The sequence below is a fragment of the Lygodium microphyllum genome, chromosome 20, assembly GCF_053477565.2.
Source record: "Lygodium microphyllum isolate KBCC chromosome 20, Lygodium_microphyllum_v1.1.10, whole genome shotgun sequence".
NCBI classification, from domain to species: Eukaryota; Viridiplantae; Streptophyta; class Polypodiopsida; order Schizaeales; family Lygodiaceae; genus Lygodium; species Lygodium microphyllum.
In genome coordinates this window covers 56,663,794-56,690,420 of record NC_141154.1, presented here as the reverse complement: position 1 = coordinate 56,690,420, position 26,627 = coordinate 56,663,794, and the positions used below count along the sequence as shown (strand labels likewise).

The window sequence follows — 26,627 nt, the reverse complement described above, 5'->3', positions numbered from 1 at the left end:
CGAATAGTTGTGTTTGAATTGTTTGTCAAAGCCCTCCACAAAAGGGACTTTTGCCCAAAAAAAAAGTATATCCTAGTAGAGCAAATCTAGATTATCTTTTTCTTTAGATGGCAAATTGAAATTACCCTAGGAGCCTTATGAGCCTTGAGACATCGTTCTTTCCACCTGACAACTTTGCATGTTTCAAAGACCATCATGAATAACTTTCTGCAAAAGAATACATATCACTCACATCGTTATACAAGGTGCCTCTAAGGATCATTAAAAAGATCGATAAATATTCTATTCTTAATAGAGATAATGCATTAGAGAAACTTTTCTTTCTACACAAGAATACATATCACTCACAACGTTATATAAGGTGCCTCTAAGGACAGTTAAAAAGATTGATCAATATTCTATTCTTATAGAGATAATAATGCATTAGAAAAACTTTGCATGTTCTTTCTCCTCGTAAACTTGCAGGTCCTCTAGTGATGTTACTTTCATTTTACATGGATCATTAAATATATATCCACCCTTGTGATCAACATTTATATGCTTTGCTCCCATGGATGCTCTCAATGTTAGCTTAGATCCCTCCAAGTAGCAAACTTGGAGGAAGGCACCCTTTGTGTGCAAGAGGGGAGGTGCCACATGGCATAGTTAGGATCTTATTTTCCATTTAGGGGTACTGGTCTCCTCTCTCCTGTAGGATCTTATTTTCCATTCAGGGCTACTGGTCTCCTCTCTCTTTCTCCCTCCAACAACAACAACAACAACAACAACTAGTGCTACTACTACCACCACCACCACCACCACCACCACCACCACCATCTTTAAGAGGTTTAACTTGTAAATATTCAAAGTAATTTTCATCTAATCGAAGATGGATTGAGAGGGCCAGAGTTTTAGCCCTTTGGAATGGAAAAATTCTTCCCCAGCTAATAGGTATAATCTCCAGGAAGTTTGGCACGTGAAATTTGGATATGAAATTTTTTCGTCATTTGAATTTCGAGATTTTTTCCTCAATGCATGACAAACCTTCCTCTCATGATAAGTTGTTCTTACCCAAATATGTTTTACCCTAGGGCCTACATAGCTAGTGACCGTTAACATATCACATTTAAATGTTAAGTGATGATAATCATACATAGTGCTATCTCACGCGTTCTCTCTCTCTCTCTCTCTCTCTCTCTCTCTCTCTCTCTGTGTCTGTGTATCTGATTATCTTTCTACAAAGGAGCTTATCAAATCAATCGGTGCAAACTGCTGATTTGTGTCTCTTTTTGGGTGTTTTTTGTTGCTAATAGAAAGAGAGAAGAAGAAGCTCCACAAAGGATCTCTTGTCTCTCGTTGTGTCCTTTTCTTTTTTGTGTCTTGTGTGTCTGTTTTCTGTTTTTGGTGATTTGCAGTAATGCCGACGACATTGTCTCCTCGCCCAAGCCCGTGCGTTACAGAAAGACTGCGAAGAAGGCATCCTCTTTCGGACTGCACATCTCCAAAGCCACTGCACCCGGTAACAAGAAATCTATCTTGTGAAGAAAAAAATCTGTCATGAACTCTTGTCATTTGCACTGACCTGCTTCATGTAAGGCTGTTTGAACCTTTTTTTTTCCCTGTGATGTTCAACATAATGAGCTTCTGCTCATGAGGTGCTGCCTACCTAGCTAGGTGCCACTGGGGGCAAAGGGCTGCCAGCCCTGGGAGTAACTTCATGAGGGGTGCCTACCTACCTAGGTGCCACTGGGGGCAAAGGGCTGCCAGCCCTGGGAGTAACTTCATGAGCCACTGCTTGGGAGGCATCGCATACTTAGATAGGTGTGATTGAGTGCAGGGGGTGCTAGCCCCAGGTGTAGTGTTCAACATCATGACCTAATGCTCGAGAAGCACTGCATACCTAGCTAGGTGCGGTTGGGGGCAGGGGGACTGCCAGCCCTGGCTGTAGTGTCCAACAGCATGAGGTACTGCACACCTGGCTAGGTGCAGTTGGGTGCAGGCGGTGGCCCCTTCTTCACAGAAGCTCATGATGTTGTTGACGTTTATAATGTGGGAATTACAGTGGGAATTTGTGTAAAACTTCTTGTAATAACTCAGTTTGGGTACCTTTCATATATAGGGCTGTCGCTTCATTCCCCCGCGCTCGTCTATCAATTTCGAGGTAGCCAATTTGATGCTTGCAAAGGAAAATGCTGAGGATCCTCTGTCTCCCTCAAAGGTATGGTTTAAAGAGAGGGTGCATGGCATGCATGCAAGCACACGTGCACACACACACACACCCCCCCCACACACACACACACACCCACACACCCATGAGATAATAGACAGAGTGTGAAAAGGAAAGGGCTAACTCTCAAAACTGATAGTTATTTTCTGATGGATCTCTGGTGTAGGAGCTTTTGGCCATTGATAATGTTTTATGGATCTTTCATATGGGAGATTTCAAAAATTTATTATATTTGAACAGCTCTTCTGTCATTCAAGAAATGATTTGTAGTAGAACCTTCAGTCCTGTCTAGCTAGGACTGCTTTATGAGCTTAGATAGACCTTTGTGGTGACCTGCAGGAAGAGTATAAAAGGCAACTGGCTGGGAACCTTCTTAAAGACAGCAACATTGCAGAGAAGAATTCCAGAATTCTGTCTTTCAAGAGCAAGCCTCCACCTCCCCCAGAGGGATTCGAGAGGAGCACACGGCTGCTCTATTCTGCGAATGTCCAGGCTGCAGCAGCAAAGCGGAGCAAAATGTTTCGCCATATCCCTCAGGTATACTGATGGCATGCAATCTACTTGTTTCAATGATAATCACCAGACCTGCCACAATATACATGCTGTAGGCCCGACTTAACTTGAATTATTTATTTGTTGCAGTCGGCTGATCGAACACTGGATGCCCCAGAGTTGTTGGACGATTATTACCTTAATTTGCTGGACTGGAGCAACAACGATATTGTGGCAATTGCATTGGGAAGCACAGTTTACCTGTGGAATGCTACCAGTGGCTCTATTGAGCAGCTCATGCAAGTTGCAGATGAAGAGGGCCCTGTGACAAGTGTAAGTTGGGGACCTGATGGGAAGCACATTGCAGTGGGCTTGGATAATGCAGAAATCCAGCTGTGGGACTCAACATCTCTTTCGAAAGTTAGAACAATGAAAGGTCACTCTGCAAGGGTCGGAAGCCTTGCCTGGAATGGAGGACCTATCCTTAGTTCTGGCAGCAGGGACAACTCCATATTCAATCATGATGGTATGAGTTGTCTCAATGTCTGCCTGTTCTGCTTTATCTGAGTGTGGCAGCAATGTATGCAGTCTCTCTATAGTCTGCCTCCATGTGTTGTTTTGCAGTGAGGATCAGAGACCATATTACTACAGTGATGAGTGCTCATGAACAAGAAGTTTGTGGCTTGAAATGGTCTTTATCTGGCCAACAACTTGCCAGTGGTGGCAATGACAATTTGCTTCATATCTGGGATGCATCAATGATGTCAACTGGTTCTCCAAGCTCCTACATTCATCGGCTTGATGAGCATCAGGCTGCAGTGAAAGCTCTGGCATGGTGTCCATTCCAGAGCAACCTACTAGCAAGTGGTGGTGGTACAGCAGATCGGTGTATCAAATTTTGGAATACTCAGACTGGAGCATGCCTGAATAGTCTTGATACGAACTCCCAGGTTTGCGCATTGCAATGGAGCAGGCATGAGCGAGAGCTTCTGAGCTCTCATGGTTTCAGCCAGAATCAATTGTGCCTCTGGAAATATCCGTCAATGGTTAAAATGGCTGAGCTACGGGGTCATACTGCAAGGGTTCTGCATTTGGCTCAGGTAGTGCAAATATTTCTGATCAACTTGTGAGCACTTGGAAAAATAACCATTCTGTGTGTAAATCAGGATTGGGATTTCAAGAGGCTATGTTTTGGTGATGTCTGAACATCTGAATTTAGAGAAAGCTGACATGTCTTGCAGAGTCCGGATGGTTACACAGTTGCTTCAGCTGCAGGAGATGAGACCTTAAGATTTTGGCAAGTCTTTGGGACTCCAGACATCAGAAAACAGCAGCTGCTCAGGACCAAGAGTGCAGAATCCAAGGGCATTCTGAACAGCGGCAGCTGTGCCATGATCAGGTAAGTAACTAGGTAAGTTCATATTGTGTGTCTTTATATATCATTACCGTCATGTGATTTTTCCCCACAGAGATTCATGACGGCGTTTATGAACGCCAACAAGTGTAGCTGAGGTAAAATGATCACTGCTTCTATGATGAATGTACCAATGCATAATCTTTGATTATCCAGTGCATTGGGGAGCATCTTACTGAATATTCTCTGATTATACTACTGAACCTGTCATACCTATACATCTAACAAAGATCTAGAATTTGTGTCACAATCCTTAGATGTCTCACAAGGCCTATGGAAACATCCTAATAGCCTGTAACTGACTATCTGACATCCTAGCATTGCCTTCAGTTATCCTTCAACTCCTAGCACCCTTACTATTACACCGAAGACAAGTAGAGTATCTCATGAAGTGCTTATGCTATGCTTAATTTGCATGCCATTTCACTTAGATTTCAGTTATCCTTCATCCCCCAGCATGCCCATACAATATAACGACCTAATAATCTATCAGGTTCACAAGCGATTGACGATGGAAGTCAAACATAAAGTGAGGTATATGGTTTTTGACCCATGCTTACTATTATTACATTGTAGACAAGTAGTCTTGGTATGTATGGCGTTACAAGAGTTGAGTATTGCATGAAATGCTTGCATGGTGTTACAAAAGTAGTGTTTAGATTATCCATGCAAGCATTACAGGGTATGCATGTATAGGTTCCACATATTTATGATATAGGCCACCCTAGCATCATAGTCACAGAAAAAGGTTGTTTCTCTACCTTTTCCACTTGGAAACATAATTTCCCCTTTCACGTGGATATATTTTGTTCATAAGAAGTTGATGACTGAAGAAAATGCACCTAAATTGTCAGGGCTCCAACGTCTCTATCAGACTCTAATAGGAGCCCACAACCAAGAGATGACAGGCTAACACCCTCACTCTTAGATCTTGGGGTTATCAGAAGACCCAATAACCTCATGTGATAAAACATAGAAGCCTTGGGCAAAGGCTTCATGAAGAGGATTGTTGCATTGTTTGCTGTGGGATACTAGGCCACCCCTAACTGGAAATCGACAATACGCTCACGAACATAGTGATATTGAACCTCAACGCGCTTCATGCTCGCATGAAACACAGGGTTCTTTGCCAGAGTCAGAGCACTCTAGTTGTCTAGGTTGGGAAAAACCAATCTTTGCTAACATGCAGTGAAGCGAAATTGCCTCCATAGATGTAGAACATAATGCACAATACTTTATCTTTGTAGAAGAAAGGGCCACAATAGGCTACTTCTTGTTGCTCCACAAGATAACTTTTTATCCAAGGGAGAAGGTATAACTTGTAGTGGATCATCTTGAATCCACATTACATTCTCAATTAGAATCACTTCAACCAGAGAGAGTAACCTCCTCTTTATGAATGATCTTGTAGGATTGCGTTTCTTGTATATAACAAAGAATGTGCCCAATAAGAATCACTTTAACCAGAGAGAGTAAGCTCCTCTTTATGAATGATCTTGTAGGATTGCGTTTCCTGTAAATAACAAAGAATGTGCAAGTCTACTCTCTAATGTTCTTGAGTGGGAGTCTTCATAAAAGAAAACAACGGAGGCATAACAAAATAAATATCCGGTCGAGTGTGAATAAGCCAGATGAGAGAGCTACAAAGACATGCGCAGCAAGTGACATTTATAAGTGGAATTGCGATTGCCAAAAGCTTGTACTTTAGGTTGATGATTGACTATACTAAATTCTGAGAGAAGCTTTGAAATGAACTTGTGCAGTGAAATAAAAATGCCCTATGCTCAATTGATAATCGCCATTCTAAGAAAGAAGTGAAGGATCCCTAGATCTGTCATGTCAAACTCCTATCTCAAAGTTTCTCAAGTACGATCAACCTTTTGAGTATAACTTCTTGTAATGATAAGATCATTCACATTCAAAATGAGCAAAAGACACATGTCATCCTCAACCTTGAAGTATAGGTTAGGGTCATGAGTCGATTGATGAAGGCCACTCTGTAGAAATAATTGGTCAATCCTTTGGTACCAAGCTCAAGCTATCTCAAAGTTTCTCAAGTACGATCATCCTTTTGGTACCAAGCTCAAGCTATCTCAAAGTTTCTCAAGTACGATCAACCTTGTAATGATAAGATCATTCACATTCAAAATGAGCAAAATACACGTCATCCTCAACCTTGAAGTATAGGTTAGGGTCATGAGTCGATCGATGAAAGCCACTCTGTAGAAATAATTGATCAATCCTTTGGTACCAAGCTCAAGGAGCTTACTTCAGGCCATAGAGGACCTTCCACAATTTGTAGACATGGTCTTTCTTTCCTTGCATAAGAAAACCTGGAGTCTATGAAGCATAAATCTCCTCCTTAAGGACACCATTCACGTAGACAACTTTACATCGATATGGTAAACATGCCAACAGTGGTGGATTGCAAGAGCTAAGATAGCTCGAATAGTAGACATTTGCGCCGTCCGAGAGAAGCTCGAAAATGTATTTGTGTTGTGAAATAAAAATATCATGTGCCAACTAATAAATCTCCAACCTAAGTCAAACTCTTGTCTGAAAGTCTCCCAAGTATGATTGACCTTCTATGTATAGCTTGCTATAATGATAAGATCATCCATATACAAGATGAGCAAGACCGTCATGTCACCCTCAACCTTGAAGTAAAGGTTGGGGTCGCGAGTCGGTTAATGGAAGCCACTTTGTAAAGGTTGGGGCCATGAGTTGATCGATGGAAACTACTTTGTAGAAAGAATCGATCAAACTTATGGTACCAAGCTTCACAAGCTTGCTTCAAGCCATAGAGGGCCTTGAGCATCCAATTTGTTTAGAAAATTTGAAGCATGGACTAGAGACCATCATGGGAGAGGTTATTCCTATAGAATTTTCTCCTAAGTCAGCTTCACAAGCTTGCTTCAAGCCATAGAGGGCCTTTAGCATCCAATTTGTTTAGAAAATTTGAAGCATGGACTAGAGACCATCATGGGAGAGGTTATTCCTAAAGAATTTTCTCCTAAGTCAGTGTATTAAGCATGGGAATACCATGATTTTTGCCCCATGGTGGCATGTGGTAAATGCTCAATAATCTTTCCATTTGAAGTCTTCTATGCTGTTGAATCGTTATTGGTCCTTGTCAAAACTTCTTGGCACCCACCTTCGAATCAAGAGGTGGCAAACACCCTTAGAGCAAAAGTGCAGTGGTTTTTGGTAGGAAAGCTGGGATAGAGACCATCATGGGAGAGGTTATTCCTAAAGAATTTTCTCCTAAGTCAGTGTATTAAGCATGGGAATACCATGATTTTTGCCCCATGGTGGCATGTGGTAAATGCTCAATAATCTTTCCATTTGAAGTCTTCTATGCTGTTGAATCGTTTGGTTTACTCTTGGAGATTGGTCCTTGTCAAAACTTCTTGCACCCACCTTCGAATCAAGAGGTGGCAAACACCCTTAGAGCAAAAGTGCAGTGGTTTTTGGTAGGAAAGCTGGGATAGAGGGTGGAGAAGGAGGGGAAGGCAACGAACTTGGGATAGAGGGTGCAGGAGGGAGAGGCAGTGCACTTGGAATGGAGGGTCAGTCAATGATGAAGAATCACTTGTAAGAGAATCATTAATAGGGTCCTTGTTTGAGGCAACTTGGAATGGAGTAGAGGAAATGGTGGGTAGGGGAGGGTCAGTCGATGATGAAGAATCACATATAAGAGAACCATCAATAGGGGCCTTGTCAAAACTTCTTGGCAGGGTCCTTGTTTGAGGCAAACTTGGAATGGAGTAGAGAAATGGTGGGTAGGGGAGGGTCAGTCGATGATGAAGAATCACATATAAGAGAACCATCAATAGGGTCCTCGAAGACTGTAGCCTCATTGAAGATCACATCCCTACTCACCTCAAGCTTTAATGTCGTCGGGTTGTAGAGTTGATAGTCCTTTGTGGCAGTGCTATAGCTCATGAAAATGAGCTTCCTAGACTTTGAGTCAAGCTTCATTTTCCTTTTCTTCTTGTCCACATGGAGAAATGCATCACATTCAAAGATGCAGAAGTGAGAGACATGGAGGGTTTTCAATGAAAGAAAGCCTCATAGGGAGTCATGTCGTATAACATAGAAGTTAGAGAGTCATTGTAGATGTGAACTGTAGTAGCCATTGCCTCACCCCAAAAGGTATGAGGAAGACACCGATGCTTCAACATTGATGGGGCCATCTCTAGTATGGTTGATTCGCACATTTCACCACACCATTCTTTGAAGGTGTGTTCGGATGGGTAGGGTATACTCCACTCGAACACACCTACAAAACTGAGAAAAGAGGTTAAAAGTAAACTCTCCAATATGATCTGCTCATACACCAATAACTTTGGAAGTAGTTTGTATCTCCACAAATATCTTCCACTCATAGAAATAAGAGTATGCCTTGCTCTTGTACTCTAGAAAATAAGGCTACACATAATGATTGAAGTCGTCTATAATCAACATCAAATACTTGGCCTTCCCAAGGGAGACTGTGCCCATATGTCCACAAAGATTGGTGTGAACCAACTCAAGCAGGCTAAAAGCCCTCCTAGTGGCAACTTGGGGATGTGGTTGTCTATGTTGCTTGCCCCTCAAACAGCTAGGATACAAGTGTGAATAGAAGGGAAATTGAGAAGTCCTTATACCTTCTTGTTTTGAGAAGCTTGTTGGATAGCATTAAAGTTGAGATGGCCATAATGAGCATACCAAAGCACTCATGTCTTGAAGCCAATCATGTTTATAGGTCATGTGAGAAGAGGCCCCACTATCAACAAGTAAAGGCTTCTCTTAAGCAGAAGGGGCAAGAGCTATCGATATCCTCTTACCTTGGCAAATACATGCACAAAATAGATTTGTCGTCGTAGGGATAGCCTTTGTATCCTTCTCCTTTGGCTTCAAATGGGGGTACTTTTGCCAACACTTCTCCTCGAGGTGAGTGCCCGAAAATAGTGTGGGCACATAGCCTTTGTATCCTTCAAATCCTTCTCCTTTGGCTTCAAATGGGGGTACTTTTGCCAACACTTCTCCTCGAGATGAGTGCCTGAAAATAGTGTGTGCACTTGGGTCTCTTCTCCTTATTCTCATCCTTCTTATCCTCTTGCTTCTTGTCCTTGACATGAACTTTCTTCTTCTTCCCTCCACATGTACGTGCAGTAAATGCCTTGGCATAGCTAGAACCACTAGTCGCAAACCTCTCCGAGTCATTTGTCATGCTCCAAGACAAGCGGTTAAAGCCCCTCCCACAAGAGGGTCTCACGGGTCCTTGATGTGAGAAGGATGGTGTAGAAGGCATTGAATCGAAGATATGTCAGCTTAGTAAAAAGAGTCATAGCCATGTCTTCAGAGGGTATCATATGACCAATAGAGGTAGGCTCACCTCTCATGTCCTCCATCTTTGTGATGTACTTGTTCATAGAGGAGGAATCATCAAGACTGAGCATTTGCAACTTCTTCTCAAGGAAAATCTTGTGGGAAAATGTCTTGTGCTAACACAAAGATGCAAGCTTCTCCCACACTTCCATTGCAGTCTTCAACTTGTGAATATGTACAAGGATAGAATCTTGCAAAACTCATAAAGAGAAAGGAGTGGGCTTGAGAGTTGAGCTAATCCCACAAGGCTATTGGGTCCATAGAAGTCCCATCCTATTGGATTCTCCTTAGGATGGAGGATGGAATTGGAAACAAGAGCCTAAAGATCAAAGGTGTGGAGTATGTAGAGAATTTTCGTTTCACGAAAAGAATCCCACCCTACCTTATACGACCACAACAAATAGTTTAAACCATCGAATTTGTCTTCTTTGGGTAATGAAGGTAAGACTGTACCTGCACCAAGGGTGTCAAGGATGTCATCTTTACTTTGGACAAAGCCTTCTATGATAGATGAATAGAAGGGGAACATGTATACCATGGCCTCTTAAAAAGGATCTACCACATCTACCTTATATGACCACAACAGACTCCTCGTGTCGACTATAATCCTGATAATCAAGTCTATAGTCAAAAGAGTGTATGGAAAGAAGCTTCTCCCTTGAGTCATCAAAGATCGTAAACTGGTAAGATATCTTTGATCGTGCAAACACCTAGAAAGCTATGTTTTGATGGAGACAGTGTAGTAGGAGATAGAAGGTAGTTAGAACATGAACTATGAATGTATCATGTGTTAGGGAAAAGCTATTGCTTGCCGCTAGAAAGCTGTCACTTGAGCCAAAAAGTTGTCACCTATAGCATGAAATTTGTGTTTTTAGCAAAACACAGAAAATAGGGGTCACTTGATGGCTAGATGCTGTCACTTAGCCTCCTGGAGAAGTCGCCTAGCTCTCAAGGTCACATGTATAGCTTGTGAATGCAATCTGCATTTAATAGATTTGGGCTACTCCTACGCGATGAAAACTTGCTTTTCTACAAGAAATTTCTAGATTATGCCCTCACTTAGGCGGTGATACCATGTGAGTCTGCAACGGAAGGAAAATATGAAGATAGAGAGAAGTAGGGAGAGAGAGAAAGGGAGGAAGCAAAAGATGAAGGAAGAATACTGCATTGACTAAATACAAATGCTTATACAATGGGGATGGATTGATTGGTCCCTATGTGTAGTCCAAAGTGTCAGTGAGGGCACTAAATCAGGACCTACATGCTCAATGTCTCTCAATGGATACTAGTCCTATGCACATGAGCTTCTAAAGATCTACCATGGTTACTTATGGATGATGTGCATATGAATATTTTCAAATTCATGATAAACCATGCCTTTACCTAAAACCTTGGGAAAGTTTTTTGTTAATCAAAGTTACCATCATTCAACTATGTAGCAAGCAAATGTGTAAATTCTTGATTTTTGTAGATTGCTTTTCCCTCTTAACTTTTTGGTTACTCTTAAAGAGGTTATTACGGTTGTATTGAGTTTCACGTGCATGTATTGGCTTCTTTTTACTTACAAGGGTAGCTATGAGAGTCTACCACGGTGAATGCTTCAAGCTCTCATATGTACATGCTATGAAGAATAGAGCCCCAAGAGGAACATTAAGAAAACATGGAATCTACTACAATAAAATCTATCTTGTCACACCAACAAGTATGTTCTTCATACTTTAATCAACCACAAGAAGAAAAAGAACACAAATCTTCTTAAATCTTCATGCAACATCATATAGTAAATCTCCCATGGATTTATCATAATAAATCTTTAACACATTCTTCATATTCTTCATAGAAACCATCAAAGAACCAAAATGACATAATCCTCTCTTGGGCTTCATTGTCTCTCTTTCATGTAGACACAATGTTTTTAATAGGAAATTGGCTCTCTCAATAGTGCATTAGAATAATAAAGAATTACTCTCAATAATCCTCTCTTGGTAATGAATAACCCTGCCAAGATGTATGCTTGATATAAAGAGTCACTAGAGTCACTATAGTGTCCCTTGGAAGCTCATTAGTGTCAATGTCACTTTAGTCTTCACTTCAAGTCTTCAGCTACTTCAGCTACTTCTTCAAGCTATTTCGAGCTTGTATTCTTCCTCTTTCAACACTGCAAAACATTTCCCAAGCTAAACATACATCCATTAGAATACTTATAAAAGTAAACATATGCTTATAGAATAGATATAAAAGCTATACAGAACACTACAAAATGTCTACATAAGGCATAAAAACCTTATAGCTCAAATCAAAATCATTTCAAACCATAAAAAATCATTCAACACACTCTCAATCATTCCTTAAAACACTCATTCACAATCTCAACCTCACAAATAGAAAGAAAATAGATGAAAATAGACCCTATCGGAACCAAACTGACACATTACAAAACCTATAAGAACATCACATATCAATAAAAAATCATCATGAATTTCTCAAATCTACCCAACCAATCCCAACACACTTCAAAATACTTCCAACACATCTAAAATTGATCAATAAACTCTCAAAATCAACCAATCATCCCATAAAAACAACAAAAATCAGCAAAAAAAAAGTCAATTTAATCCTTAACATATCCCCATATTTAATGAGAAAGCGTCCTCTTGATTTTGAAATAAGAAAGAATATCAAGCCCAAAAACTAGCTTAACACTTCTTTCGTGAACTTCACAAGTAATTAGTATCTACAAATCAACCTCGACGCCATCAATCTCCAAAATATCTTTGATCTATCAAAAAGATTAGAGAAATAAAAATGCCTTGAAGCATACACTAGTTCTTAGCTTTACAAAATATAATCAAACACATTAAATGATATAAGAGGTTATTTCATTCCTTTGCTTATTCTCAAAACTTTAGCAAAATCCATCAATCAATATCTTCAAACCTTTTCAACTTTCTTGAACCATATCTCTAGATGGACACAAATCAAACACACCCACACACTAATACATAACACTGAGAAATTTGAATGACACTCCAATAGGGGAGAATGAAAAGATATTCTATCGAAGCTCAATCACCAATTACATCCATTAAGAAATAATCAATGAAGATGTTCTCTTTTAAAGGCCCGATGATTTTGAAACCTATCCATGGAAAGGGATTCATCCATAAATATATTTGGCAGGATTTTAAAAGAATTACAAATAGCACATGCTCTCGATCATTTATTCATTAAATAATAGATGTGCAATGAAGATGGATTTAGGTTTAATGGTAGGTGAATTTTACCAATTATTAGCAATGGGTGAATTTTTATATTAAAAGATTAACTTTAAATAAAAGCATGGTTCATTTTATCCATAAAAAAAACTATTACGTGTTTATGGTACATTAAATGAACCTTGGTGCATATTCAATTTTGCAATTTATATGGGAGTGGGGAGGTGGTGGGAGTGGGGAAGGGACATGAAGGAATAAGAGATTTGGGGGAAAGGTGGAAGAAGGAGGAGGGTGGGTGAAGATGGAGGAGAGGGAGAGGGAAGAGGAGGAGGGAGACGATGAAGGAAGAGGAAAGGTGGAGAGGGAGGGGCTCAGCGACACCGGAGTAAGATGGTAGCGAGAGAGTGCATAGGAGGTGACGGTCGAGTAGGGCTAGTAGATACTGCCAGTGGGCAGTGCGATGAGGGGCCAAGCGGTGGAGCGGTAGAAGAAAGGTAAGGGGACGGAGAAGGTAACAGAAGAAGATCCCAAACAGTTGGTGGGGGAATGTTGGAGAGAGGAGGGAGAGAGGGAGGGTAATGGGAGGGGAGAGGGCAAGAATATGAAAGAGAGGTGAGGAGAAAGAAGGGAGAGGGGAGGTGGAGGAGATGGAGGGAGCAGGAGAGACAAGGAGAGAAAATAAGAAAAAAAAGAAGGGAAGAACTAACAGAGAGCATGAGTTGTTCTTTTTAAAAAAAATTTGTTTGTATATTTGGTGAATGGTTAAAAAAAGAAGTTAAAATAAAGGAAAAAAGATAAAACTCCCAGTTTTTTTAATCCCCCCGTGCACAACTACGGGGTGGGATAAAAAAAATTATGATGCCATGAATGAATAGAAAGAGAGTCATACCCAATGACACACATTTTGATGTGAAAAAGCAAGTGGCCGCATAGACACGTAGGGCCACGGAACAAAAAATTCATGAAAAAATCATTTTAAAAAGATTTGGGTGTCGGATGGACATGTGGCAAAAAGAAAAAGTGGGCAGGACGATAGGGGGAACATGATGGACAATAGGAATAATACATTGGGAATGAAAATATATGTTTATATGGAAAAGATGATAAAAATGCACATGACAAGTGAAACATAAAACAATTCAAGATCGATTGGTAAAAACAGAGGGCAACAAAAAGGAAAAGTGTAAAGGTAGTGATGTTGGACATGGCGGTTAGGTTAGAAGTTGGTTTCGGTAGTAAGAGGATAAAACAAAGGGGGGAAAAAATATCTAGGTTAATCATGGCTCAAGGCAACAAAGCAATACACATTTTGATGAGAAAAAAATGTGTTTACATGAAAAAATAGCAAAAATCACGTAAGAAAAGACCTGTAAACACGCAAAAATAAATAATGGCCAATTTGTGCATTGGAATGGTGAGTTGTAAAAAGAAAAAATGTCAGAGAAGCGAAATATATTAGGGCTATTAGATCAAACTAAAGTTTCGATGCGAGAAAGACGCATTTGTATGAAAATACGTCCAATTCGTAGAATATTCTTCAGAAATTAATACCCAAGGAACCGTTGCTTAGAACATAGGATAATACAAAGGAAAATTATCGAGTTTGAAGTGATGAATGTGACTGTTGGGTCAGATTTCAGTTTTGGTATGGTTGGGTGGGAAAGGGACCCCAAGAGGGCATAGAGAAGACATCATACCGTTTAAAAGTTATATAGCAATGTATTCATAAACATATGTAGATGAGATGTGTATGGATGTGTTTCCACGCTTAAAACCTTAACGGAGCGGTTTATCTAATTAGGAGGGCCTAACATGTGACCATGAACTGAACCGTTGCGTCCCTACACTGAAGACGTGACATATATATATAAATGTTAGAGGTAGAGTTAGAAACACTTGGCCCGTTCACATGGTCGAGGTGGACTATTGTCGACGTGTTGAAGGTCGGAGTCATTCGCGAGAGGTACCACATCTTGCCATAGTATGCATCTAGCATGGTCCCACATCTTGCCACAGTCTCTTGCCCTATGGCTCATGTCACTCTGAGAGAGGAAGAAAAAGAATCCATGTCTCACACCCGATTGAGAAATCAATAAGGACCATACAAAAGTACACAAGAAGGTAGCATCATTGATGGAGAACCATTAATTTATTGATGTCAAAGAATAGAGCACTTAGCTCAACAATGACTCATGTTGGGATGATAGATTAGTCTCTTGCCCCATGGCTCATGTCACTCTGAGAGGAAGAAAAAGAATCCTTGTCTCACAACCGATTGAGAAATCAATAAGGACCATACAGAAGTACACAAGGAGGTAGCATCATTGATGGAGAACCATTAAGTTGTCGATGTCAAAGAATAGAGTACTTAGCTCAACAATGACTCATGTTGGGATGATAGATTAGTTTGTTGCCCCATGACTCATGTCACTGTGAGAGGAAGAAAAAGAATCCTTGTTTGACACCCGATTGAGAAATCAATAAGGTCCATACAGAAGTACACAAGGAGGTAGCATAATTGATGGAGAACTATTAAGTTGTCGATGTCAAAGAATAGAGCACTTAGCTCAACAATGACTCATGTTGGGATGATAGATTAGTCTCTTGCCCCAAGGCTCATGTCACTCTGAGAGGAAGAAAAAGAACCCATGTCTCACACCCGATTGAGAAATCAATAAGGAGAATGGTATAGAGGAAGTATACTAGCGTGCACAATTGATGGTGCATCAGTGTGTCCCAATCCATTTGGCATAGGTGCAAGAAGGTAGGCTAGGGAGCCTTGTAGTGCAGTGCATAGAAGAGAGTGACATGTTCGGTGGTGATATCAGAGGTTCGTCCTATGTGTGCATAGGGAATCATAAACGTATCCAGCACTAGTGTCGTAACGAATCCTCACCTCTCAGAATCGATTGAAGGGAAAACCAGTCACCCTCAGTCCCTCCTCTGTCTCATGCTCTCTTGATAGATACAAGAGGGCAGCAATACTCGCTTTCTCATCCAGTTAGGATGAAAGCTCACATCACTTAAGAGTTGTCAATAAAGAGCAGTTGTGTCTTGTCGACAAATAGTGTTTGCTGATGAAGAGGGGTATCCAAGGAGGTAGCCAATAGATCAGTAACTTGAATGGCATATAAGAGTAGTTGTTTGATATAGGGGTTAGAGACATTGATGGAAGCACATAACATATCGCATCACCAAAGGAGGCAGCTTCAGAACTACATCTTGGGGATTTCCATTGAGGAGTTAACTGTTCTGGACTGCGGGGTGTTGCCACCTTTTTCACAGCTAGCTTTCCATCCAAGGGTGTTTGTCACCTTTTCTTGGAGCGAGGCTTGTTACGACATGGAATTTTTTTATTTTCTCCCATAAGAGGTTTTCTTATTTATTATTATTTATTATTATTTTTCTTACTCTCGAGTTATTTCCACCTTTTCTCGATGAGTAGGTCGGCACAATAGAGACTGAAGTCCTTTTCTCTCATAACCGATTGCTCTTTTTTTTTTCTTTAAGTAAATGACAGAACACCATAGATTAGAACCAACCTCACTACGTTGGTTGGATTGAATATGAGGGTAACAAAATAGAGGCAAGAGGTGGAGGCGAGGGGCTAAAAGAATGAGGCATTGGATGGGCCCCTACAAGGTACTTGCTGTCAATCCTAACAGCTCTGTAGGGGGTAGATAAGAGGTATTTTCATATAGTTCTTGCACGTAGGTGACGTCTCCTTATTACTACTAGTAAATCCCCCGTGATGTAGAGAGACAAAAAGTTTAAGGGTAGATTAGAAGATATTAGTGAAGAATGAGGGAGATTAAGAAGTTTCAAGATTGTCAAGTCTAAAGGAAGAGGAGGAGCAAGCACTTGTATTGTCAAATACGGTCAATGATCTTTCCTTCTTCTATCAATCAGGTACTTTCATTTTTAATGAAAAATAAAGTGAAATGGATAGTTTGAATGAAATTATTATTAAAAGCATTGTTCCTTTGATTTATGAGTTTTAAATAAGTAAAATGGAGTTTATTTGTTATGTTATATGGATCAAAATGATAAAGAAATGGTAAAAAATAGGCCAAAAATTGTATTTTAAATCTCTAATTAGTGGATATTAAGAAAATTGAAAATTGTTTATGGAGACTAAACTAAAATAGAGTTAAAACATGAAGAAATGTACCTAAAAAAGAAACCTCACCTTTAGGTAAAGAACTTATTGAGAGATATAAGTGTTCTAGTCGGTAAAATAGAAATTTTTTGTCATAATTAGTAATAATTAAGAAAATTAAGGAGATATTAATTATGATCTATTAAGAGAAAGTTGAAAAATGATAAGTGAGACTTGGCTATTAACTTTTAAACAATATGGATTTTTGAATTTGAAGATACATAAAATTTAAGTATTGAAATGGTAGTTTTTGAGTGTTTTTAATGCCTAATTAGTGAATATTAGGAGAAAATGATGTTATTTAATGATGGAAATTGGTATATAAGACAAATTTGTTATAAAGGATCAATGATTAAGAGGTTTTGAGTTTTTCGATATGAGAGTAATTATCATGAATATTTTTATTTTTTTGGATAGAAATAAATGATAATTAATAAGTTGAGAAAAGGAAGGAATTTGTCAAAAAATTAAAAATAGATTAAAGTTTATTTTCTTGTTAGAGCATGCTAGTAAAATTTTATAGTTAATGGAATTGATTAGAGGGTACTTCCTTTGTCAAATAATATTAAGGATAGAAATAATAATGAGTGAATATTAAATATTTTATTAGATTATTAAAAAATTTGAATAGCACATTAGAAGTTTTATAATGTATGTTTTCTTTAATTTGAATATGGAGAGAATTTGAGTTAAACTATTGATATTTTTAGTTCAAAATGAAAAAGTTAATGTGTGAAATTATAAAATTTTGAGAGATTAAAGTAAACATGCTAAACTAAATTAAATTAAACTACATGTGTGTGATGAATTTTTTGGTAACACTACAAGGATATAGGGGAATTGCGACAGAAAAGAGAACGAGAGAGAAAAAAAAGCGATCAAAATTCGAGCGCGACATTTTGCCATGAAGAGCGAAAGAGATCGTGCGTTTGTGAGGAAGAGGGAGAGAAAGAGAGAGTAGGAGCTTTTCACTGCTACTACAACCATTGCCACTGTTGGTATTTGTGAAGAAGAGGAGGAAGTGTACGAAGGGCAAAGAGAGACCATTGCGAAGAGGAGACGAAGAATCCATCCTCGGGCCTTTGCGGTGAGTACATTGCTCCCTCTTGGTTTGTTCTTCTTCTTTTTTCTTTTCTTTTCTTTTTTTAAAAAAAGAATGAAGTGTATCGAGAAAAAAAGAGAGGAAATGAGAGAGGGAAAAGAAGCAAGGAAAAGGAAGAAAGAACGAGAGAGAGAGGGAATAAACATGAAACATAATAAAGAAAGAGAGAAAGAGAGAGAGGGAGAGAGAGAGGAGAATGAATGAGAAAACATGAGGGGATAGAGAGAAACAAAGAGAGGGTTTGTCCTTGTTATTTCTTTTTTGTTTGTTTTTTTAAAAAAAGAATGATGTGTATTAAGGGAGAAAGAGAGGAAATGAGATAGGAAATGAGAGAGTGTAAAGAAGAAAGAAAAAGGAAGAGAGAATGAGAGAGAGAGAATAAACATGAAATATAACAAAGAAAGAGAGAGAGAGAGAGAGGGAGGGAGAGAGAAGAGTGAGTGAGAAACATGAGGGAGTGAAGAGAAACAAAGAGGATTTTTCCTGAGAATGAGGTGCATTGAGAGAGAAAGATAGGAAATGAGAGAGAGAGAAGAATAAATGAAAAGGAAGAGAGAACGAGAGAGAGAGAGAATAAATACGAAAGATAACAAAGAAATGGGAAAAGAGAGAGAAAGGGAAGGAGACATGAGAATGAGTGAGAAAACATAAGGGGGTGAAGAGAAACAAAGAGAGGGGCAACAAAGAAAGAGAGAGAAAGAAAGATAGAAAATGAGAGAGGGAGAAGAAGAAATGAAAAGGAAAAGAGAACGAGAGAGAGAGGGAGAGAGAGAAAAATGAGTGAGAAAACATAAGGGGGTGGAGAGAAACAAAGAGGGGCAACAAAGAAAGAGAGAGAGAGAAAGAAAGATAAGAACTGAGAGAGGGAACAAAAGAAAGGAAAAGGAAGAGAGAACAAGAGAGAGAATAAACATGAAAGACAATAAAGAAATGGGAAAAGAGAGAAAAAGAGAGGGATGGAGAGAGGAGAATGAGTGAAAAAACACAAGGGGATGGAGAGAAAGAAAGAGAGGGGCAACAAAGAGAGAGAGAGAGAGAGAGAGAGAGAGAGAGAGAGAGAGAGAGAGAAGGAAAGAGAAACGAGAGAGAACATAAAAGGAAGAGCACAAAGAAAGGTGCAAAGAAATGTGAGAAAACCAAGACTTTAGTTAACGTTAATTTTGTTGAGCTACAAGAGAAGAAATTCATTCTCAAACAAATTAAAAAAGAAAAATAAAATTTATTTATCGTAATGTAAACAAAATAAAAAATGATAAATGTCATGATATTCAAGATCGCGAGGCATATCTTAATCAGTGTGTCCCGTGTCCTTGCTCTCAATGCAAGCTAGCAATTAGACGAAAGTGTCACTTATCTATAGAACACGTACAACACTTCGACAAGTTTCAATCGGAGATCATTGATAAAGCGATCTCCGAATTTGAGCAAATGGTAAGAAAAGTATGTATCAATCATACATTATATTCACAAACTAATTGAATATCATATACAAAAACAATGGATGTGGCTGTAAAATTTATACATAGAGGTAACGTCTCATTCCAAGGAGGAGTGCACCTATTGTGGCTAGTTAGAAAAGTTCATGGGCGTGCGATGGATGGAGTGCTTGAGCCAATCCACCAATTGGAAGGAAGTACCCAGTCTATACTACCAGAGGAGACATGCAGTCTTTTAGACTTTCTTACAATCTTGGAGCCTGAGATAAAGGCAATGATTGATGTATTGATGCCCATGAATGTTGAGACATGTGATCCGCTTAGAGAGGAAATATCCATACAATTATATGATAGGTGTCGAGTATCTCGCTTAAAGAGGCTGCTTGTACTCCTAAGTGTGTAAGTAAAATATGGATGGAGCAATGTGAATGTGATCGAGTTCAGGTACCTTCTATGCACGTTTCGTTGATTTTTTTTCGGTACAATTATTAAAAACAATTGTGATTTTTCAAGGTGTTTTATGATTTCTTTTCAAGTTATTAAAGTATCATATATTATCACTTGAAAATACCATGCTTGAGTCTCGTGATGATACGCGACATGTTTTACGAAAGCTTGGTATGGACAATAGTAGCATCCATGCATGTGTCAATGATTGCATGCTGTTTTGAGGAGAGTACGAGACTATGGAGACATGTCCAAAGTGTGATGCTCATAGGTATCGATAGGACTTGCAAGGGTAAACCATCCCTTAGGCTTTGTACGAGAGCCAAGGAATCTTTGGCTTGGTCTTGCTATGGATGGCATGAATCCATTCGGTCTTCGCTAGACTTATTACAATGTGTGGCCTATAGTCCTTGTTAGCTACAACATCCCATCATGGCCTTCTACGTAGAAATGATACCTGTGATTCTTATCTTAGCTTACTCATTCTTGACTACTACAAAGTCAAGAATATGGACGTCTATCTTCATTCATTAGTCGACGAGCTTAAGATTTTGTGGGAGAACGGGGTCGTCGTGGTAGATATGCGTAAGCTCGATGGTGGACGGTCGATCAATATACGACGACCAATATACGAGCCATTCTCATGTGGACCATGCATGACTTTTCGAGATTTGGAGAGTGCTCAGGTAAGTGGGCTTCCATTCTCATTGGTCATATCTATCATAGCTTATTCAAAGTTGTATTCAGAGGATAGAGGTTTTGGAACGACAGGTTTGGTTATCTCAGGTTATCATACATGTCCATTGTGTGGGCCACAGTTAGACTCCCGAAGGTCATGAACCATGAAGAAGATGGTATATCAAGGACACACCGCTTTCTTGTCGAAGGGTCATGAACTGAGGGAAGGTTTTCTTGGATGACCTCCAACACGAATGAATGCTCAAAGCTGGTACGAGTTGAAAATGATTCACACGGAGTCGCATCCAAATGGAATACGATGACTCTCAGTTTTCTACGAGTTGTCGTATTAGACCCACTTAGAGATCAACCACTTGTTGGATCCCATGTATATTTTTGGACCACATTACAGGAAAGAGAGACATTGCAGGGGCATGAATGGATTTGAAGGAGGTAGGCAAGATGGAGGCCCTTTGGCCACAATCAAGTACTGATGGTCGCTTGCAACTATCTCGTGCTCCTTTAGTTTTTTCCACTAAAGAAGAGCGTATTGTGAAGCAAATTATAAGGTCTATTCACACTTTGAATGCGTTCTTTTAGTTCCGATTTTTCTAAAGATGGCCAACTATTAGGGCTAAAATCCCATGATTGGCATAAGATATGTTAGGTTTGTACTACAAATGGATTGTAAGTTATTTATATATTTTATTATTTGGATTCTAGTCGGTATTCGTAATGTTTTTTCATTTGTGATAGTTTATATTACCGATTGCTATCGAAGGATGCCTCACTTCAAAAATACACGGAGCGATTTACATGTCAAATTTAGTGTAATGGATCTCACAAGAGATCAATATATCCTCTATTGAATCCATAAGGTGGGGAGCAGTGGAGACGGTTTGTCTCTTTGAGAAGTACCTGCCTATCAGCATACTCACGATATAAATCCACCTCTTGGTGCATCTTGTAGATGAAGTGGAGATTGCGTGACCTGTCCATACATGATGGATATTCTTCTTGGAATACTTCATGAAAACCCTAAAATGCTTTCTACGACAATGAGCTCGGCTAGAAGGTAGCATGATTGAAGGTTGGTTGGTATTTGAGGCGTTAGTGCATATTTCACAGTGGTTACCAACGATGGATTTAGACAATAGTATACTATAGTCGTTGAATGACGATGATAGATTGACCAGAGATGTGATTGAAAATGGGATAGAAAAAAATATGGATGATGCAATAGAGGAGAAAGTAAATCGTTTTTGTATGTTGCACCATGCATCCATGGAGACATGGTTTGCTAGATAGAAGCAAGCCAAGAAAGATTAGGAAGAAGCGTGATTCGGATTTCAATGTAGTATGCACCATCGACCGATTGGATATCCCAAGGGGGCATGGAGGAGATGTCGTGGTTTATATCTATGTGATGGTTACATGAAGCTTTAATTGCAGTCTCTCACGAAGGGGTGATCTCTACTGAGAAGTGGGAATTCTGGAGGGGATGTAGTCCAAATGTAACCACATGTTTTATAAGCTATCGTATCTAGATTTTATATGTGACAACTAATTAACCATTTCAATATACAGTACAAAATATACAATGCGGCATGGTTGCGTGGATAACATTTTCATATGGAGCGTATCAACAAAATATGCTCCACAACAGATTGTGGTGTCATGGTAAAGTTCGAGCAAAAGAGTCGAACGGCGAGCCATGGATCTATCAAACACAGTTATAGATGAGATGGAGTATTTTGGGAACTTGCAAAGTATTATCATGGTAGATTACCGTAGCTTCTCCATGATCCTATTTGTTGTATAGTGATTCAAAGTGGTATTGAAAGGAGCCGGGACAACTGTTCGACGATGTCCATTTTGATTTCTCGAAATACCGAAAAAGGATGGATGGATTTACGTGACATGTTTGTCTTGTCAGTCCATTGTGAACAGGTGCATGAACTCATGTTTTTTTAAAAATTTATTATATGGTATATGTCACAAATATTAAATCTATCTTTTATGTGATTTTAAATATGTAATTTTCTATCCAAACCCCCGACAACCTTGATGGTGGTATGTTGTATCTTTAGCTCCTCGAAGTGCGAGAGTATATGATGAAAGCAATGTTTCCAATGTGGACGAGAACAATATGTAAATAGAGGGGTCGATATTGCAAGGGTGGAGGTCGTCCAAAGCTTGGAGCATGTAGAGGAGGCAAAATATCGAGTAACGATGATGGAAAGACAAGAGGCTAAGAGTTCTTTGAGAACGAGGTGGACTCATCCTTTTGTGGTGACCTTTTTATCGACCTTCCAGTGTATGAGAAGTTGTGTTAGAAGATTGACATGAGACCATAGGCTATGTCATACTTGTCGTATCCACTTACTCAATTCGTTGATGAATCACTTATAAGGATACTCTAGAACATGCACTTTAAGTAATCACTTTTTTCAAAGTTATATTATAGTGCTTTGCTTGAATATTTATATTGATTATGCTAACATCCATTTTTATCTGTGCAGGTGATCTTTATGGATATTTAGACAGCACGATGAATCAAGAAATGATCGACGAAGAGCTACATGAGATCTTTATACGTACGTCTCCAGATCAGATGGCTCGATCTAAGAGTTGTCTCTGACAATATCAAGTCGTTTTGTTATATGTACTTTGGCACACTGATGCTTTGGTTTCCAGTAGATGAGGCTGATACTTTAGATGGATGGAGGGAGTGGTTTTGGAAGATGCTATGGAGACGTGGATCTGGTAAGCCCACGATTGGCTCGAGATATATGTGCTACTCTTCACTCTCATGTAGGTTGGAGAGAGAGTGGCTCAAGTGGTTGTTGTGGAGGTACCCACACAATGTCTCCGTCTCATCGTTCTATTGGAGTTGCGTCACCTATGGGATTTGTTACACTTGTGGAGATGTCTACTCCAGTTACTCTAGCTTTTGCTTAGTCATCCACAAGTGACACCTTTATGGGTGCTACTCCAAGAGATATCATCCTTGTGGGTACACCAGATGTACAGGGGTCTCTTGGATATGCCCAAGAGCGCGGTTGCAAGTGGAAGAGGACAAATCTTAGATATACTCCAAAGGGGTATGGATACCTTATAGATGATAGGATATGAGCTGTCATAATGAATGATGGGGAGAGGAGGATGATGGCTCGTAGGAAAGTTGTACTAATAAGTTTTTCGGCACGTCTTCGATCATTGGAAGAACATATCGGAGGGGAGTAAGGAATGCATAGTAATATCCTTGCATGAGGATTTTTCGGTACTCATTGCAGAAAAGTTTTTCACAGGTTGGATGATGGAGTGCATACGTACACACATGTCATACAAACGATCGAATGCATGCAAGGTACTTAAGAGTGGAGTATCAAAGGTCAAGTGGCTAGACGTAGATGACTGGTGCTGACTCGGGGAGGAGGCTACAAATTCTCTAGGACGTTGCAGACAACATCGTGAGGTAGCGAGAACATGACTGGAGGTAGGAGTAGTCCATCATCTTGGGAGTGGCGGACCATAGGATTTATCTAGAGAACTTTGTAAGTTTTTCTTTTGTTATTTTCGCTTATTTTTTTCAATATTACTTGTACTGACAATATTTTTTCTAACAGTTGTATCTAATTTTCTTTGCGACACCATTACAAACCGCGATCCCATTGGCCTAGAGACTCGATATGCAGAGAGACGGTCTCACTACATTGATCAATAGATTGTATATATGTGGCGGTCCAGTAAGGCACTCATCTTTCTTATTCGTAGTTACTATTTTTCATTAAAATATATTATTGTATGGTTGACTGATGTGTAATTATTCCATTTTTGACAGAGTCTGTTCAATGCTCCTTTGCGTCGGGACAAGTTATCGGATGGCGAGGATCTTTAGCTCATGCTTGGATTCGTGGAGCACACTTTTTTTTTTTGGTCGTGGGATTTATGTAGGCATTTTCTATGCACTATGTTATCATCCTTTGTATCTTACCATGATTCCATGAGCGTTTTCATTAAGCGATCTTGTATTTATTTTATGTATAAGTCTTCTGAATTTAAGTACACTTTACCTTCATTTTGATGACCATTGTATACTTTACATGTAATCTATTTGTAGAATATAAATACAACATATAGTGATGCATGTGGCATGACAGCTTGTTGCCTTGCCACAAATTTTTTTCTCTGTAACCATCGCTATTAACGTTGCAAATTTACTGCACACATCGCTATTGGTGTCGCTATTTGAGTCGTTATTAGCGTTACATTTGCGACGCCAATAACAACATAGATAACGATGCTAATAGCGACGCCAATAGTGATGGTTCTATGGAGACACTAATATCGACGTATTTAGAGATGATAGGGGTAATTTTTTTGGTGAATATTTTCATCGCTTTAAAGGTCGGCATGAGGTATGTATCTTGTAGTGTAATATGATTAATTAAAGATAATTAATACTTATTTAGTTCACTTCTAATTCGTAATTAGCACAATCTCTTTACATATTGTCACTTTTCTTATCTATTTAGGGGTCTCTTAGGGGATCATCATTTTTTGGTGCAATTTTTAAGAGGAAAAAGTTTGCTAATTAAAGAGAAGAGGAGGTGGTCTAGACTATTTTAGTAACTTAAACATAATGAAAATAAATTAAATTATTAATAGCAAAGAAGTTACATTAAGAAGGAGCAGAACGGAGAAAAGATCTATAAGATATTTTGATGGTCTAAACTAAACATATTCCAAAGTTCAACATCCTTGAAGGTACCAAATATAAACCGCTACAAGCATGGCATGAGCAATTTCCTGAGAGACAGGGAGAAGCTATAGAGCTTAGGATTATAACTTTAAATCTATTTGACTTGCCCATGTGACTTAATTAGTTATTTCGAGACTTGGTGAAATAATTATTGACCTAAGCGAGTGATGCTTTGATGAGTTGTGACAAAAAATCTTTCATATGAGGCTTCTTTTCCTAATTGCCACATGATATTCAATAAATTATCATGTTGGTGGATGGGTGCAAATACTTTGGACCCTAGCTGTGGATCGATGTCAAACAACTATGCACTTGGAATTGGATGTTCCAAGATGAAGCAAAGGGGATTGTATTGTTACCATCACACTTTAAGTTAGTTGACTAAATCCAACTTAGCACCACTAACGTGAAACACCATTACGACTAGTTTTATAAAGAAGCGTAGTAATTCTTTTAGGAGAATAGATTGGGCTTACATGTCTCCATGGGTAGCAATAACTAAGGGCATGACATTAACATTTGATACACATGAAGTGAAGGAAGTGGTTGAGATATTAGGTTTAGTAGAGAATCTCGATGATGATATACCCTATTGGGATGAAGATAAGGAACTACCTGACATTCTTTGGAAGTTGAGTCTACGTAAACAAGGGCTCCTATAGTAGAGAGTGAGGGGAGATGTGCAAGATAGAGAAAGCCGCTAAGGACAAGAGTGAATGAGTGCAAGATAGAGAAAGCCGCTAAGTACAAGAGTGAATGAGTAAAAGCCAAAAGTTACCATGGGCTGAGAGAGTAAGAAAAAGATTGGAAAAGAAAACTAAGTGAACAATGAAACATTTAAAAAAATTGAATATTGAGCTAAAAAATACCTTGCAAGGTGTGCTATATTTGTCATTAGAAACTGGAAAAGTGTAATAAAGTATAAATGCCTTAGTCTAGGGTAGGCTAGGGTTAAGTATAAAAGGTGGAGATATAACATGCGAATCATCTTTTTGTCATTTTACAAACATTACATGTTTGAGGTCTCAACCTTCCACCATCTAAGAGGGTGAATACTCTTGGCCACCATAGCTTGGGGTGCATACCATGCTGTAGCCACTCATCATTTGATTCTCAACCAACATTGGTAATATCATTTCATGCCTAGCCACCTTGGCTATGATTTCTTGGCATTTTATGTCTATTTCTTGTATTTTTTAGTTTAATGGCTTACTGTGGGAATTAGCTTCTTAACATTGTTATCAAAGCACAATTTTGATCCAATGGGAATATCATTTTCATGGTGAATTTGGTTACAATTTAGGCACAAAGTAACTAGACGACAATAATTAGTCACAGGA

General features: G+C 39.1%; 1 protein-coding gene across 4 annotated transcripts; it reads left to right on the top strand.

Moving 5' to 3' along the window:
* The first annotated feature begins 1,198 nt into the window (after positions 1 to 1,198).
* Positions 1,199 to 24,587, top strand: LOC148018923 (cell division cycle 20.2, cofactor of APC complex-like). 4 transcript variants are annotated; one of them, XM_087701223.1, is made up of 10 exons: positions 1,199 to 1,498; positions 2,099 to 2,197; positions 2,546 to 2,743; positions 2,849 to 3,224; positions 3,323 to 3,798; positions 3,940 to 4,097; positions 17,873 to 17,946; positions 23,045 to 23,119; positions 24,152 to 24,271; positions 24,367 to 24,587. In XM_087701223.1, the coding sequence occupies exons 1-9, from the start codon at positions 1,397 to 1,399 to the stop codon at positions 24,247 to 24,249; spliced, it is 1,656 nt and encodes a 551-aa protein (XP_087557349.1). In that variant the 5' UTR covers positions 1,199 to 1,396; the 3' UTR covers positions 24,250 to 24,271; positions 24,367 to 24,587. The 4 variants fall into 4 exon arrangements, 1 of the variants encoding a protein (XP_087557349.1); XR_015695038.1 differs by lacking the exons at positions 23,045 to 23,119; positions 24,367 to 24,587 and having other exon boundaries at positions 17,695 to 17,946; positions 24,152 to 24,213; XR_015695037.1 differs by lacking the exons at positions 24,152 to 24,271; positions 24,367 to 24,587 and having other exon boundaries at positions 17,695 to 17,946; positions 23,045 to 23,117.
* The last annotated feature ends 2,040 nt before the right edge of the window (positions 24,588 to 26,627 follow it).

Bases quoted from the DNA above. Each gene is read 5' to 3' on its own strand.
- LOC148018923 (XM_087701223.1), top strand. From the start codon at position 1,397: ATGCCGACGACATTGTCTCCTCGCCCAAGCCCGTGCGTTACAGAAAGA. The intron at 1,499-2,098 runs GTAACAAGAAAT...TTTCATATATAG, and splicing joins CTCCAAAGCCACTGCACCCG to GGCTGTCGCTTCATTCCCCC. The intron at 3,225-3,322 runs GTATGAGTTGTC...GTTGTTTTGCAG, and splicing joins CTCCATATTCAATCATGATG to TGAGGATCAGAGACCATATT.